The sequence below is a fragment of the Phasianus colchicus genome, chromosome 4 (assembly GCF_987193195.1).
Source record: "Phasianus colchicus chromosome 4, bPhaCol1.hap1.1, whole genome shotgun sequence".
Lineage (NCBI taxonomy): Eukaryota > Metazoa > Chordata > Aves > Galliformes > Phasianidae > Phasianus > Phasianus colchicus.
This window is the reverse complement of record NC_143439.1, coordinates 71,217,369-71,233,577: the sequence shown is the minus strand read 5'-3', so window position 1 is coordinate 71,233,577 and position 16,209 is coordinate 71,217,369. Positions and strand designations below refer to the sequence as shown.

The 16,209-nt window shown below is 46.5% G+C and overlaps 1 protein-coding gene across 6 annotated transcripts in view; it reads right to left on the bottom strand.

Annotated features, from left to right (window-relative positions):
* Nucleotides 1-16,209, bottom strand: part of EXOC6B (exocyst complex component 6B) — a 242,439-nt gene that overhangs the window by 116,713 nt on the left and 109,517 nt on the right. For all 6 annotated transcript variants that reach the window (XM_090139927.1, XM_090139931.1, XM_031588119.2 and 3 more), the window contains one exon: nucleotides 15,421-15,489. In XM_090139927.1, coding sequence (XP_089996053.1) covers nucleotides 15,421-15,489 — 69 coding nt within the window. The remainder of the gene's footprint in view (nucleotides 1-15,420; nucleotides 15,490-16,209) is intronic.

Genomic DNA, 16,209 nt, shown 5'->3' with positions numbered 1-16,209 from the left:
AGGAGGAAAATTTGATGTGGTGAGAAGCGTGAGGTTGTATGGCCTGAGTGGTATGGAGTGGAGCAAAGCACTGTCTTCTCAGTTAAACATCATGGGACTGAGAAACAGAGGGGGAAGAGCAGCAGACCCCAGTTTCCTCCCCCCTCCATCCCATGATCCCAAGGAGCAAGACTTGACACTTCACCCTGCTCAACACAAAAGCAGCAAAACCAGGAAGCAGGGTGAGCCAGACGCAGAAATCCAGAGCACCACAGAACCACATAGAATGGGATTCCCATTTTGTTGGGATAGGAAACATCACAGAACCATGAAGATTGGAGAAGAGCCCTGAGATCCCCAAGTCCAACCCCAACCCACCCCACCATGCCCACAACCACGTCCCTCGGTGCCAATCCCCACAGTGCTGGAGCATCTCCAGGGACGGTGACCCCACCACTCCCTGGGCAGCTGTGCCAGTGCCCAACCATTCTTTCAAAGAATAACTTTTTCCTAATATCCATCACTGTAGCTGCAGAAAACTTGCTGCTGACAACATGAAAAATCAGAGAATTGAAGACTTGCTTTGAAATCTGAACAGAAAACAACATGAATGCACGGGGAAACTAAAGCTGCCAGCACACAACTGCACCTCCAGCACGGTGCAAGGGGCAGGTAGCTCCTATCTCTACTTAACCCAGAATCACAGCTGCCCTGCTGCTCACTCAGCTCTCAGGATTCTAACCTGGGTCCCAAATATTTGGCCTCCAGCCTCAGAAGCTGGAACTGAGAGAACAGCACGGCTATCATAGAATGGCTTGGGTTGGAAGGGACCCCAAGGATCATCAAGTTCCAACCCCTTGTCACAGGCAGGGCCACCAACCTCCAGATCCAGCACTAGCCCAGGTTGCCCAGGGCCCCATCCAACCTGGTCTTGAACACCCCCAGGGATGGAGCATCCACAGCCTTTCTGGACAGCCTGTAAGCTATCTAAGTTTTCATTAAAAATAAATAGGCATTGCTAATCCTTCTAACTGCAGAAAAAGAAGGCAAGAAAATGTGGATAAAGTGCACTTCAATTGCAAATACAGGAAAGAATTTCCTTTTCTTTCACTTCATTCATGTTTTTCATACACTGGTCTAACCAGGAAAGAAATCAAGTTTTAAAGAGCAGAAGCCTCATTTCTGTGAAGCAGCTCAAAGTATTTTCACCTCCTCCAAATATAAAAAAAACACTCTGAAATCTTAACGTCACCCAAACCTTTTGCACCACTGGCGTCTTCCATGCAGTTCCAAAGCAGTGCCCAGGAGCTGCTCACACCTTGAAGTGGAAGCCACTCCTTGGATATTAGGAGAATTTTCTTCCCCAAAAGAGTGGTCAGGCACTGGCACAGCTGCCCAGTGAGTGGTGGGGTCACCATCCATGGAGATGCTCCAGAACCATGGAGATGTGGCACTGAGAGACATGGTTATAGGCATGGTGGGATGGGTTGGGCTTGGGGATCTTAGAGGTCTTTGCCAATCTTATTGATTCCACGATTCCCACCAACACGTCCAGAGCTTGGTGGATCTTTCTCTCCCACCAATAAGAGCCCATTCCTACAGCTAACACAGCATTTGCTCTGTTGGTCTACAGAGTGCAAAAACCTCATCCCTTCCCAAATGCGAGCCCAGGTCCAACCAGCACCAAAACCCAAAGTCCGGGAGGAAGAATGGGATGCAGGACTGAGGCCATGTGCTCAGACTCTACAGCACACTGAAGAAAGAGAGCACATTAATCCCTAAGCCTGTAACACATGATTGCTGCCATTCAGATGATTCTTACAGCAGAATCACAAGGCACAGGCCTGGCCTCGTGTTGAGAGCTCACATCACATCTCCCACCACATCCTGAGTTTCAGGTAACTTTGCCAGGGGAGAAGGGACAGCATCCCCTTAGAAGTTTGTTCCTCCGTGAGGAATTTAACCTCTGCAGAGCAAAGGATGACCTTCCAGGAGAGAGGGCATCCTGCACGTGTATGCACACTCCTAATGTGACAGACGAGCAGCCCCGGTAAATCTTCCAAGTATTCCAAGATGCAAAATTTCACTTCCATCCCATTTTAATAGGTTGAAATGTCAACCAGAAATGTGTTTTCTTTTCCATTTAATAACGGTAGAAAAATAAAGTATATTTGCAACTGCTCAGTCATCGGTTTGGAGCTGCCGGGTTCATTTAACAAGAGCTTGGCAATGCAAGGCTCTCCGTTTGTGCTGCACACGTACCATTTGTTTTGCTATCCTGCTGAGCCAGGACTGAGCACCACAGCTCTCCCTTAAGCTACACCAAGCAGAAGACGTTGCCCCAGGTCTAACACGACATTTAACATCACATCATCCTAATAAGGAGAGCTGGTCCACACGTATAAACACCGAACACATGGCCACGCTCTTGAAACTGTATTTATCAAATCAATTCTTGATATTAAAAATAGATACGTTCATCCAGAAGGAACGTGCAGAAAGACTCCAATGCTTTAAAATATCCCCCTCGAGGGCCTTTGCTGATCTTAAAAATTTCACATTTTAAGAGCTAGGAAAAAAAAAAAAAAAAAAAAGAAGGCCTCCAAATTTGGAGCTGCTGTGCCTGACAAATGAAGTGAAGCGCGGAGCAACGCTGAGCTGTAAAAGGCGAGAAGGACATTAAACTTCTCTGAGATGACAGCTCGAGCTTTCACAGCTCTTTGGAGCTAATGCTGCTCCAAAGGAGCGCAAAGCAACGTGCACAAATGGAGATTTGTTGGGCAGTGTAATCTTCTGCTGAGATTAATAGCCAGAAGTTTATCTCCGAAGGGGTAGCAGCACAACAGGAGATCCAACGCATGGTCAGACCCAGAAGACCAGCGACAGTGATAATGAGTCAAACAAAACCCATTTCTCTCCGTTTCTAATAGCTTTGGTTGTGGTTTCAGATGACAAAATACATCACCTAACAGTGTACGTTTCTGAGAGCTACGCCGATGGGCAGCGCCATACACAAACACAGCCCTTTGGTCTTCCCAGCATCTAATGGAATATTTCCTGAAACTGCTCCAAGGACAGATAGAAAGAGACCTTCTCTTAGCACTAAATGGCTTTTCTCTATCAGCTTCATTTCGGCTTTCAGACTTTCCAGTCATCTGCATGCACCTCCCATCACGGATATCCGATCCACCTGCTCTCCCCAGCATCTCCATGGACACAACTGCTCCATATTGGGTCTTAAACCACCGATGAGCTTCCATCTGTTTGTAAGACAATGTCTTCAGATGCTGCAAGTTGCCAAGAGTGGCCCAACTGAGTTATCCAGAATTAATGCCTCATATCCCAAGAGCCAGCTTGGATGGGGCTCTGGGCAGCCTGAGCTGGTGGGGGGCCCTGCCCCTGGGGCTTGGAACTAGATGATGGCCTGGGTTGAAAAGGACCACAATGCTCATCTGGTTTCAACCCCCTGCTATGTGCAGGGTCGCCAACCATGTGGCCCAGAGCCACATCCATCCTGGCCTTGAATGCCTGCAGGGATGGGGCATCCACAACCTCCTTGGGCAACCTGTTCCAGTGCCTCACCACCCTATGAGTGAAAAATTTCCTCCTAATATCCAACCTAAACCTCCCCTGCCTTAGTTTGAAACCATTCCCCTTGTTCTATCACTATCCACCCATGTGGATCTCTGGGGTCTCTTCCAGCCCAAGGCATCCTATGGTTCTGTGATTCCACTAGCCCTGCCCGTGAAACCTGAATAAGAGCTGAATGTTTTACAGAAGAATACACAATAAAGCTGCATAAGGCTAAGACACACCAACATAAAGGAGCTTCTCCCAGACAAATTTTAGCATCCACCCATCGAATAAATCTTTAATTCTGCAGAACAAGACACGAAGGGGACACGGAAAGAATCATGTTGGGTGAGCATCACAAGTGAGCTCATAGTTCAATAGCTACGGTGGGAACTATACCCCTTTTTGCACCCAGTATCTCTTTCATGCCATCCCTCCTCCCAAAAAGCCAACAAACAGCTCTGCCTTGCTGCACCAACAGCTCTGAGGTAGGGGAAGGCAATGGTTGAGCCCCACGCCGGGTAATGCTCGAAAGAAATCACTGCGCGCTCAAACAATGGGATATTTGTCAAAGTGCAGCTCCATCACCAGCAATCATCTGTTTTTCATAACTACATTTGACCTAAACTGAATTGACTGAACAAGTAGCCTGTGTTTTCTATTCTGCGTTGCAGCTCCCTTTCTCCCACCCCCCTTTTTAAGTCATAGTTTCAAAAGTTACAAAGCAATGATGTAGGCAGATATTGCCTCATTATAAATGGCAGTGCCTTAATATTTTCAGGTTGCATTTTTGGCGATCCCCTCTTGGTTCCAGGTGACCTGCAAGGTTAATGCAGGGGGATGTGCCTTCTCCATATGCTTGCTTTCCATTCGCCCTCCCTGCAAAGGAAAGCACAGCCCTACGCTTCCAGAGCATAGAGAACTTCTAACCACAAGCTCTTCTTTCAGAATGTATTTAAAATTCATTAAAACTTTATAATGAATGAGCTGTCAGGAAAACAAACAAAACTATTCAGGACATGCCCATAGAGTCTTCCATGCAAGGCCACCAAGCACAACGCCTTTGGGAGGCAAATGTCTGCCCACAGAAGAAAGCTCACCCTGGTCCCGAGGAAGGAAGGAAATGGGTCACAAGCTTTGCAAGGAAGGATGCATCCTCACAACTAATCAGCTCTTGTCAAGTGCTCCCATCAATTAAAAAGAGAAAACAAGAGAAACTCGTGTGAAGAACAGTGCAGAATGAGTCCTTAAGAAAGCAGGTCCAGAGGGAGAGCAAGGAGCCAAGGGAAGAGGAAGGTGGAGGAAGAAAAGGCAAAATGCAATGAGGAAAATGTCATCTGCAAATCTCAGCTGTTTCTCACTGCCTTTTCACCAGCTGGTGCTTTAAGCTCCGTGCCTGCTACCAGAGAGCTAATCACCATGCAGACAGGATTCTGTGCTGATTACAGAGACTCACAGGGGGAAAAAAAGGGTCCCTAAATGTGGATATTTCCATTAGGAGATGGTGCTGTGCTGCTGGATGATTTGAGCTCCAAGTTCCCTGGGTTTTGCCCTCCCTGAACTCAAGCATGTACTCAGAAGAGCAGAAAAGCCCCAGTTCTGCACGCTCTACTCAAGGGAAAGAATGCTGCTCGTTCCTAAGGCTCTTCCACAACATGTTTGGGTTGGAAAATTAAACCTGCATCTTTGTTTTTTGTTCTTTCAGCTCAGAACTTTGCAGAATGGTCAGGGAAGGCAGAAATACAAACAAGAGAAAGCCCATTAAATTGACCTCCTGTTCCATGTGCCACCGTGGGGAGCAGATTCAGCATTCCATACATCTCCATGATGGGAAGGATGCTGTGTCCAAGCATCTGCATGCAAGTTTTCCATCCCAATGACCCACGGTTTTCAACTTTTTAAGGCAATGATGTGCACTAAGCAATTCAAATGGGCACAAGGGATGCTGTATGGGCCACTCCAACCCGCAGCAAACCAGCACAACCACTGCTCTGAGCGGGTCTCAGCTCTGTCCATCCCGACCAACACATGTGCAATAATCACAGGTTTGAAGAAAATGATTCAATCAAGGAGCCAGCATGACCAGGCAATTAAATTGCTGTGTTACACTAATACAGACTGACGTGCAAACACCAGCACTTGGCTCACTCGAGCAGAACAGCAGTTCTCCTTCCTCCTCTTCAGCATCAACCAGACCTGCTGAGTAACCTTGTGCAACATAAACTTGTGCAAAGGATGCCAGCTGCCTCCTGAGATGGGCAAAGTGCTGCCAGCAGGTCCAGGTCCTCTTGCTCTGATGTATCTGGAGTGTCGGATCCAGGTCTGGGCTCCATGGGACATGAAGTGTAGAGCTGCTGGGGAGAGCCCAGTGAAGGGCCACTGAGACACAGAGGGATGTGGGAGCCTGACAAACAGTGAGAGAGCTGGCAGCGCTCAGCCTGCAGGTGAGAAGGCTCAGATGAACCTGACTACACACACAGATACCCAAGGGGAGGTGGGGAATGACCGATCTGAACAGGACAAGAGGTAATGGGCACAAACTGAAAAGCAGGAATTTCCAATGAACTTAGGAAAAATACCATTATTACACTGAATCACAGAATAGTTGAGGTTAGAAGGAACTGCTTGGGATCATCTAGACCAACCCTCTGCCTCCAGTAGGGTTACCTGGAGCGAGCTGGCCAGCATCACAGCCAGGTGGGCTCTGAAGTAAACTCCACAACCTCTCTAAGGTGACCAAACAAGTTGCCCAGAAAGGCTCTGGATCTCCATCCTTGGGTATATTTGAAGCTCAACTAGACACAGCCCTGAGCAACCCCAATGCAGCTGGACAAGGTGATCTCCAGAGGCCCCCTCCAATCTCATCCTATGATGCTGTGAAAGGAACACAGCAGTAATTATCCTACAGGGCAACAACCTGTACACACATGGGATCCTGTACAAGTCATTCAGCTGTAAGCTCTACACTCTAAAATGGTAGTAAACTCCTTACCCAACAGCAGCTGGGTAGGAAACATCTCTGTGGCATACCTAAGTTATTACAGCAATAAAAAGTTTGGTATTTAGTTCTCTGCATATTCTTTGGTTAACATTAGAAATAAATTATTAAAAGGAACAGGCCCAACTTTTCAGACTGTATTGTTCCTAGTAGTTTTCATCCTGAAGGATTCCAAAGCATTTCAACACCACCCCACAGCCATTGCTGAGACAAGAGGCTTTAGAGAAGCTGGAGGGAGTGAGGCAGAAAGCAAGATTTAAGGGCAACAGACAAATCCCTGCTCTCATAACAGCTCTGGTGAGTTGCTCAGTGTCAATGAGCAGCAGACTTATGGAATCATAGAATTGTTTGAGTTGGAAGGGACCTTTAAAAGCCATCTGGTCCCATTCCCTGCAATGAACAGGGACCCCCACAGCTCCATCAGCTGCTCAGCACCCCGTCCTGCTTGACCTTGTGTGTCTAATGGGGCATCCACTGCCTCTCTGAGCAACCTGTGCCAGTACCTAACTAAATTAAGTCCTCCTAGCTGTAGGTATCTCCATTCATTGCAAAGAAGTTGGACTAGATGTCTTGTGAAGGTCCCTTCCAACTCAAACCATTCCAAGACTCCATGAAAGCTGCTTTCTGGTCTCCAGTGTACCATCACAGAATCATAGAATGGCTTGGGTTGGAAGGGACCTCAAGGATCACCAAACTCCAACCCTCCCGTCACACGCAGGGCCACCAACCTCCCCATTTCATACCAGCCCAGGCTGCCCAGGGCCCCATCCAGCCTGGCCTTGAACACCTCCAGGGATGGACGGGGCATCCACAGCCTCTCTGGGCAGCTGTTCCAGCACCTCACCACTCTCTCTGTAAAGAACTTCCCCCTGACATCCAACCTGAATCTTCCCTCCCTCAACTTCAAACCATTTCCCCTTGTTCTGCTGTTATCTACCCTTTCAAAGAGTTGGCTCCCCTCCTGTTTATAGGCTCCCTTTAGGTACTGCAAGGAGCTGATGCAACTTTTGGGTTCTGCGTGCTTCTCTTCTTCCCCCCTCCCAGACAAAGCCACTGTGCTCCTGGAATGTGAAGGCAACATTTGTTCATTGTGAGGGCTCTGCCTTGTTTCCACATTTTCCTGAACAAAGGACTGAAATAGTGGGTATATGCGTCACAAGCCTGTCCTGAACATTGCTCACCCTTTCCTGCACAAATATTTGTAAACAGATTGAGAATTAATGTCCAGCCAACTCAAGACCCTTCATAAAAAAGGGTTTTATTGAAAACAGGATGGCAATCATTTCCCAGATACGCTGCATATAGGCCTTTAAGATGAGAAACAACGTACACAGCAGGAAAACAGCAACCCGCAGCTGTGCACCGAGCGAGATGCATAAAACATGGTGGCTTATTATTTTACAGCCTCCACCCCCACAAACACTCCCTTCTTAGGAAAAATAATAATAATATAATATGAAGTTTCTGGTCAGCACATGATAATTCCCTGGGGTTCATTTATGTACAAAACATACAGCTCCGCTAACACAAACAGCTCAACAATCCTCAATGGGATGACCTTTTCCCATGCCTCTTTTTCTATAGTATTCTATAATATTTCTCTAATATGCTCTGCAGCACAAGGTAAGAAGGGGGACAGTATATTCTCCCAGTGTTGCTTCCATGCACACCTTATCTCTTTTGCTTTCGGAGTATATTGGCACACACGGAGTATATTGGCACACACGGAGTATATTGGCAACACCAGTGAAGACAGTCCATGAGCAGGACTCATAGCTGGGAATCAGCTCCTCCTCCTTTTGGCATCAGGACACAAAATACTGTTGGTTTGGTTTTGCTTCTTTTTCTAAAGGAGCCACAACAAGATGTAAGAGGAAAGATGGAGCAAGCTGGGTTGGTTCCATTTTGAAAGAAGGTGAGGAAGGACCTAATGCAGGATGATAGCATAGATGCAGCCAGACTCCTCTTGGAAATGGACAGACAAAATACAAAGAGGGAAGTTCAAATTAGTAACAGTGGAGAAAAAATACAAAGGTGGTTAAACACCAGAACTGGGACCCAGAGAGATTAGGAAGCCTCCAACTCTGGAGATCCTCAAAACTCAACAGCACGCAGTTTGGAGATCCTTGAGTCTCCTACAGTCTTAATGACTGTGAGTCTATTATGAGTATGAGTGAGTATTATGAGTATTATGAAAAGAGTTTTAACAGAAATGCTTCTCAGGGATTTCCCATTCTGTTACATTGAGCTTTACCTTAGAAAACTCAATGCTCTCCGGGGACATTCTTGGCAAATTAGTGCACTTCCATCATTACCACTTGTTATTTTTGAGATACCACCACTTCTGGACATCACCACACACTCCTCCAACGTACCTGAGCTGTGTTCCCAACACTCCTGGGTCCCTTCTAAGCTCCAACACCAGGAAATGGAGGAAACCTTCAGCAAAAGCCTTCCTATGCTTACACAATCCAAATGGGTGCCCTTTGCTTTGACTGCAGCAAGGCTTTTGACGTGCTCTTCCACGTTACTCTTGTATCTCAGTTGGGATGGCCCAATATGGTGAGCAATAAGCTGGATAGGCAACTACTGGGCTGGTGGTCAGGATCTGAGGGCCATGGCTGGAGTTTGTACCCTAAATGGGAACTGGTAACAAGTGGAGAAGCCCAGCAGGGTCCATCCTGCCTTAGGAGTGTAGAATGGGTTGGATTCGATCACCTGGTTCTAAACTCCAAGTTGCTTAACTTGGAGCCACATCAGTGACTCAGAGGAGACAACAGAGAACATTGCCATCCACTCTGTAATCAACACCAAGTTGAGGAGCAGAAGTCAACACAGCGAGGAGTGGGGCTACTATCTGAAGAGCTCTCAGTGTGAGATGGGAGCCTGATAAACGCCAAGGTCCATGCCTGGGAGGAAGAAGCCCTCACCAGGCACCAGTGGGGCTGGGGAGCAGCTCTGGGGATGAACACCAGGAGTTGGCAGGTGGAGCTGAGCAACCTGCTCCAACCTGACTGTGAGCAGGGGGTGGATGGGTGCTCCTGATTACCCCCCTACCCTATATAGGAATCCATCCTCCACGACCCCACAAACTGCTGAGAGGATGCAATGCACTTCCCACAGCTAGGACTAACAGAGTCAGCTTCTTTCTTTCTTTAGCCACTATCACTGCAAAAGGATTGAGAATGAACTCAGTACTCAATCTGATAGTAAACTATCAGTACACTTTCAGCAAATGAAGGCAGAGCTCAGCAAAGCCCTGGGAAAGCAGGGCTGCTGTAACCTCAGGTGACAAGCAGTCTGCATCCGGGCTATTGTAGTAAACGTATGGGTTTTTTTTTTTCCCCCTCCTCCTAACATGTCTGTTTTCCAAGCTGAATATTTTAAGAATCAAGGCTGCCTGTGATCATATCTTGCCGGCTTAGAATGAACACTGATTTCTTTGCTGCTTCTTTGATCGAAGCCAAGTGGTTTTCTCATGGGTAATAAGGTCACAGGGTTAAAAGAGCAATATGACAATTACAAAAGTTAAATCTATTGCCACTACAGACAGACACACTACCCAGGGTCCATTAGCACGTAGTACAGAATGGTTATCACAGGTCACTGACACCAGTTCACTCTAATGGCTTTTCCTGTGTCCTTATCAATGCGGTGCACAAAGTGTCTCACCCTCAGCCTTTCCCTATGATCTCAGTGCTGTGTTTATAGCTATCTAACTCCACCAGGCACCAGTGGGTCAGCCAAGTCAGCAGACAGTGAGATACGCCAGGACAGAGCGATGGGACAATCTGCAAAGTGTCTGAGATGAACAAGGAGTTACCAGAGACTTCAAGAAGGAAATTTTTTCCATTCCCCCTCACCCCCCCCCCCCCAGAAAATAAAGGAGTTTAAACTGTTTAAGTTCCCAAGGACACAGAGGGAAAAACTTTACAACCCTGATCTCCAAAATAGAAGTAAAGCCACAGACTTTCCGTGGTACGGTTCGTATTTCAGTATCAAATAAAAGAAACAACTCTAGAGTTACAGAGAGGAAAAAAAAGAGAGGGTTGGGGAGTGCTTATTATTTGAGCTGTGGTTCCTATAAGGGACTTTCTCACCCCTTAAAGAAGAACTTGAGCTGTTTTGCACCCTTAGCAAAAGAACAAACGTTTTGGTGCCCAAGAGAGGCTGCATTGGGGCAGAGGGATGGGAAGGTTCTGGGGTCAAAACACAGCAACCCACTGTAGCCAGAAGCAAACACGAGCCCTGGTTTCTCCTCCCAAGGCTCTGCATGGTGAAGAGAACACAAAACATCATCCCCATCCCTAAAACAGGCAAGAACTTACCAAGTGAACACAGCCGAAGCACGCTGCGTGTATTTTACTATAGGAACCTCACAGACCTTTTATATTGAGTATTTTAAATAGATACGTTTTGTTTTTTCCATTTGCTTTACGTTTTCTTACCTCTCCTAATGCATTTCGTGCATCAAAGCAGCTTAGGGTCAGAGGGGCTCTGGGTAGAAGCAATATAGCTGATAAAAATGTCAGTGGTGAGATATGACAAATTTATAGTAAATACCTGTCAACTGCTATTTATCTAAATTATCCAGCTCTGGGATTCTCCACAAATACTCCATCAGCTGCGAGGCAGCTCCACTTCTACACCCGTATTTACATCAGAATCTGCTCCTTTTTTTTCTTGTTGTCGGTGGGGTTTTTTTTTGGTTTTTTTTTGGACACTTGTTCTTTACCCTAAAATGACCCCTTTGTAGCTCGGATCAAAGAGCTGGGAGCGTCAATACCGGTGTCTTCACCAACATGTGAAGAACCTCAAAGTAATTGGTTACCAATTAGCATAAACCTTTACAAGAGAAAAACACCTCGCTGAGACGAATCCAGAGCGCTACCAGGCAGCAGCACGGGCTGAAGCAGGAGCTCCAGTGACCTGAATCACTTTCATCTGCCCCACAGACAACTGCTTGGGAGCGCCCTGCCTGCAAATTATCCTCCCTTTCTCACCTTTCTTTCTTTCTGTTCTAATTCCTTTCTGCTCTCCGTTCGCTCTTTGCTTTCTGACTCGCTGCAGCTTATGGGAAACATGAAACAAAAACTGCTTTTCATTTCATGTTATGTAAAGCAAAGCAATTCCATGTCTTGGCCTTGAAATACAAGGCTCCCAACAGCTGTTCAGATGCTCCAGCAGATAAACCATCTGGCCCAAACCTCACCTTTCCTAATTTATTTTGGATATCGATCAAAGCAACCTGAGCATTACATAGACTTTCGTCAAAGACAACATAAAAGATAAAAACGTCAATGGCAAAATCGCTTCACTGAAATCTCCTTGTTTTCTTCTTTATATAATAACATTACCATTTTTCAACAAACTTCTCTATTAACTCAAAGAGAAGATGTACCTGATACAAACAGCCCAGCAGTCTCACCGCCCTTCAGATGAATGTCCTCAAATAGCTCATCGCTGCTCTACCGAAACCAAAGGGGTTTTTGGCACTCAACCCCAGCTAAAAGCAGAGCCAACCTTGTCCATGGAGCCCCCACTGTGCACTCTGACCTTGCTGCCTCACTCTGTTACTTCTTCATACAGTGTTCCTGGCTTCTGAAGGACCACCATATCCATGGTCTGATTTTTGGGTGGTCCTATGTGGAGCCAGGAGTTGGGCTCAATGATCCTTATGGGTCTCTTCCAACTTGGGATATTCATAGAATCATAGAATGGCCAGGGTTGGAAGGGATCTCAAGGATCATGGAGCTCCAACCCCCCTGCTACACGCAGGGCCACCAACCTCCACGTTTCATAGCAGCCCAGGCTGCCCAGGGCCCCATCCAACCTGGCCTTGAACACCTCCAGGGATGGACGGGGCATCCACAGCCTCTCTGAGCAGCTGTTCCAGCACCTCCCCACTCTCATAGGAAAGAACTTAGGACATTCTATGGTCCCATGACCCTTATGGGTCTCTTTCAACTTGGGACATTCTATGATTCCATGACCCCTATGGGTCTCTTTCACATTCTATGATCCCATGATCCTTATGGTTTTCTTTCAATTTGGGACATTCTATGATTCCATAAACCTTATGGGTCTCTTCTAACTCAGAATACTCAATGATCCTACAGTTCCAGTTCACAGCTTTCTCCAGGTACTTTTGCTTGTTTTTTTTTTTTGTTTTGTTTTACTCTTCCTAATAAAAGGATGTTGTACATTTTTCAATACTACCAGGATGCCCACTGAAATACAAAGCTGCTGAATGGCCAGTGACTCAGACCAACGTGAAACTTCACCTGTAAAGCCTTATTTCATGCAATTCAATGTACGTTTGTCACATAAGGAGATCACAGTCTGGGTAAGAACTTGTTGTTTCGGGACAAAACTCCAAATCTGACACGACAGTCAAGAAATCAAAGGGCTAACTGCAATCACTACGCATAGCTGAACGAAGCAACAAAAGCTTATCCAGCAAACACAAAGGACACACGCACTCCTGCGATGTTTTGTTCCATCACTCCAAGCATTCAAAGCCTCCCCTACGCCCATGTGTTCCTCAGGACAACGTCTCCAGGCCCATTTCCCACACGACACGGGATCGCCGATGAATGGCCCCATAAAGCATCCCACCGGGGCCCGTCCTGCCGCGCCAAGGCCCAGCTCTCCATTAACCACCGCCTGACCCTTGTTCACTTTCTTTCCCCCTCCTCTGCCCTTCCTGAGAAAGTTCAGCGCTTCCTGGAAAAGTCTCGCTGCCGTTTGATATTGTACTTCGCCTTGGTTGCTGAAGGAAGGATTTACAGGTGCCTGGCCCCGTCTGTAAGACCATGACCGAAGGCTGACCTCGCCTTACAATATGTGAACTTCTGCCCTGCTGATAAGGCTGGCAGATATGAGTAGGATTTTTCAAATAATCCTTTGGGAATTTATAAGCAGCACAGCCATAAAACCGAGGTGACTGGAAGGTCGATTTCACTAAAAATAATAAATATCTCAATGTTTATTCAACGTGGGCCTTTTTAACTGCAGGCCAAGCATTTAGATAACGCTATTGTAAATGACAAATATTAGGATTTTTTGGTAACTATTACATTATGATCCTTCCGTCTGACACTGATGTGGTCGTTTCCCTCGACGCTCGCTGGATCTTTGGCATTGTTCAGCTCAAGTTGGGCCTAGAAAGTCAGCTCAGGCTTTGAGCACAGGTCAGAAAAAGGGCAACTTTCTTTTCGGGAGGCTTTCCTAGGGGGGTTCGCATCGTTCTGCTCCTATCTCACCAGCACACCTTTTCTCTCTGCTCATTGCTTTTGGCTGAAATAGGAGAGAGAGAAGAAGGACCGAAGGATCTCAGTGCAGGAGGAGATGACCCAACTCAGAGGGTGGTGAGGCACTGGAACAGGTTGCCCAAGGAGGCTGTGGATGCCCCATCCCTGGAGGCATTCAAGGCCAGGCTGGATGTGGCAGCCTGGTCTGCTGGTTGGTGACTCTGCACATAGCAGTGGGTTGAAACTAGATGGTCACTGAGATCATTTTCAACCCAGGCCATGCTATGATTCTATGATCTGCTGCAGAGCATTGGCCACAATGCCTGGCTTTCCTTCGTACGCTCTGGAGAGCTGCACAACTAATCGCCTTCCAAGGCAATAAGCAAAGGAACGAGGTGGAGAAACAACAAAATTCCAGTGACACCCTGAGCCCCAAGCCTACAACACTGCGTAAACGTGAACCTTTCCAATGCACAAAACTGCTACATCCAACAATGAGAATTCCTCATCCTTCCCATAACAGCATTATGTATAATTACCCAGGCATATACCCTTGCATTAACAACAAAAAAAAACCCAACCTGTAAGCTACACAAATAGGATTCCTAAGGCTGTTTTCATTATACATAGACTTCACTGAAGTTTCTCCAAATAAAGTGACACTTTGAAAGGCACAAAGCATTTCAGCCCAGTTGTAATCTTCAATTAGCACACTCCCTGCACCGGGCTTCCAGTGCCGGCTCTGAGTGGGAGCCTTTGTCCAAGATAAACAGAGTAACACATTTTGGGTAGGTTAACTTATTCATTCCGCTACAGAATCACGGCCATGAAGCCAAATTACATAATTATTAACAGATGAAGGCACAAAAAAGATTTTACATAAATGTTTTTTATGACAATTCTTTTCCTTTTGCAAATTCGTTTGTATGTCTTGCTGGAGAGCCTGTCTTTCAGAAGTGCCTCTAAAAACAATGCTCTCTCAAGCCTGGCTCCACTGAGGAAGGGGAGGAAAGCTGCTAACAGAGCTGTGCTTTCATGTGCTGCCTGGCTTCCCATTGCCCAGCTGCAGGAGAGAGCCTCAGAGAGCTCAGCAGAAGACATTACCAGCATTAAGGAACAGATGCAAATATCACAGGTTTAGGGGTTGGGAGATTTGTATGCTGCAAGGCTCATACACTGCCAAAGGTGTGCTGAAAATTAAAAGTCAAGGTGCAAGCTACAAAGGTCACCTTATCACAGAATGGCTTGGCCAGCAACCAAATGCAAGCACAGAGCACCTCCAGTCCAGCCACGTTTTCCAATGCATGTAAAGGAGAAAAAGCCCAACTGTTGGGAAACTGGATGTGGTACAGTGACACTGGGGTTTGGTTGGACAGCAGCAAGCATAACTCTAGCAAACTTCTCCAAAGTACTACAAATAAGATCTCTAAAATCATTTCTCCCCTCAACCTCTCAATTTGCACTGAATAACGAAGTTACTGCAGTCAGAGGAGAGTTCTTTCAGGATGAATCTGCACCAAAAGTAGAAGCACTGGGCTTACAAACCCAAGGACTGCAGCAGTGGGAGAAAATATCTCCTTATGTTTCAGCAGGCTGCCAGCAGCAGGGCTCACTCACCAGCACGGTGTAGATGTGCAGGCAGCGGTACACGGGTGAGAAGTCCACCAGCTCCTGGGCCCCAGGCACCTGGAAGAGAGGAGGAGGTCAGCACGAGGTGCAGGTCAACCCACCACACTGAGATCAGTGCAGCTCAAAAGTCTGCACTGAGAGATGAGGCTGAGAGATGCACTGATTTCAGGGCTGCACTCACAGCAATTATTGACACCTGTCTACATATCTTCACGTACAATTCTAAAAGTTTCTCAGACTAGAAAACCATCACTGAATATTACTTTTGCTCCATTTGAGTTTCCCTCTGAAATCACATTCATCCTTTTGTTAACCAGCTCAGCAGAGATTTAATTTTGACCATAAGCTTCAATACAAGTTTAAGCATCCTTGGCACCCATGCAACATAACAACAACAGCCTTTTTCTATATTTTTAGTTTGATTTCTTTAAAAGCACGAATTCTTCTTTTTCTTTTTGAGAGAATAAGACACACAGACTCCAGCACCTTTCAACAGCAGTAGTGAGCCTCTCGTAGGGACAAGGAAGCACAATTTGGAAGGGTGGGACAGAAGGAGAGAGGGTAAGAGGAAGATCACAGGGGAAATTTGCATACAAGAAGCTTCTGTCCTTTGGATATGTTGAAGCCAACACAGCATTAAGCTTTTTGGCCAAGGCATAAAGCTAAAGCAACCCTCCTTCTCCCCCAAAATCCAGAGAGGAAGGGAGTGTTCTGTTGACACGCGGTGGAAAAAAAAAGGAGAAAGATGAAAGGGACCAATGGACAGGCCTGGGAAAC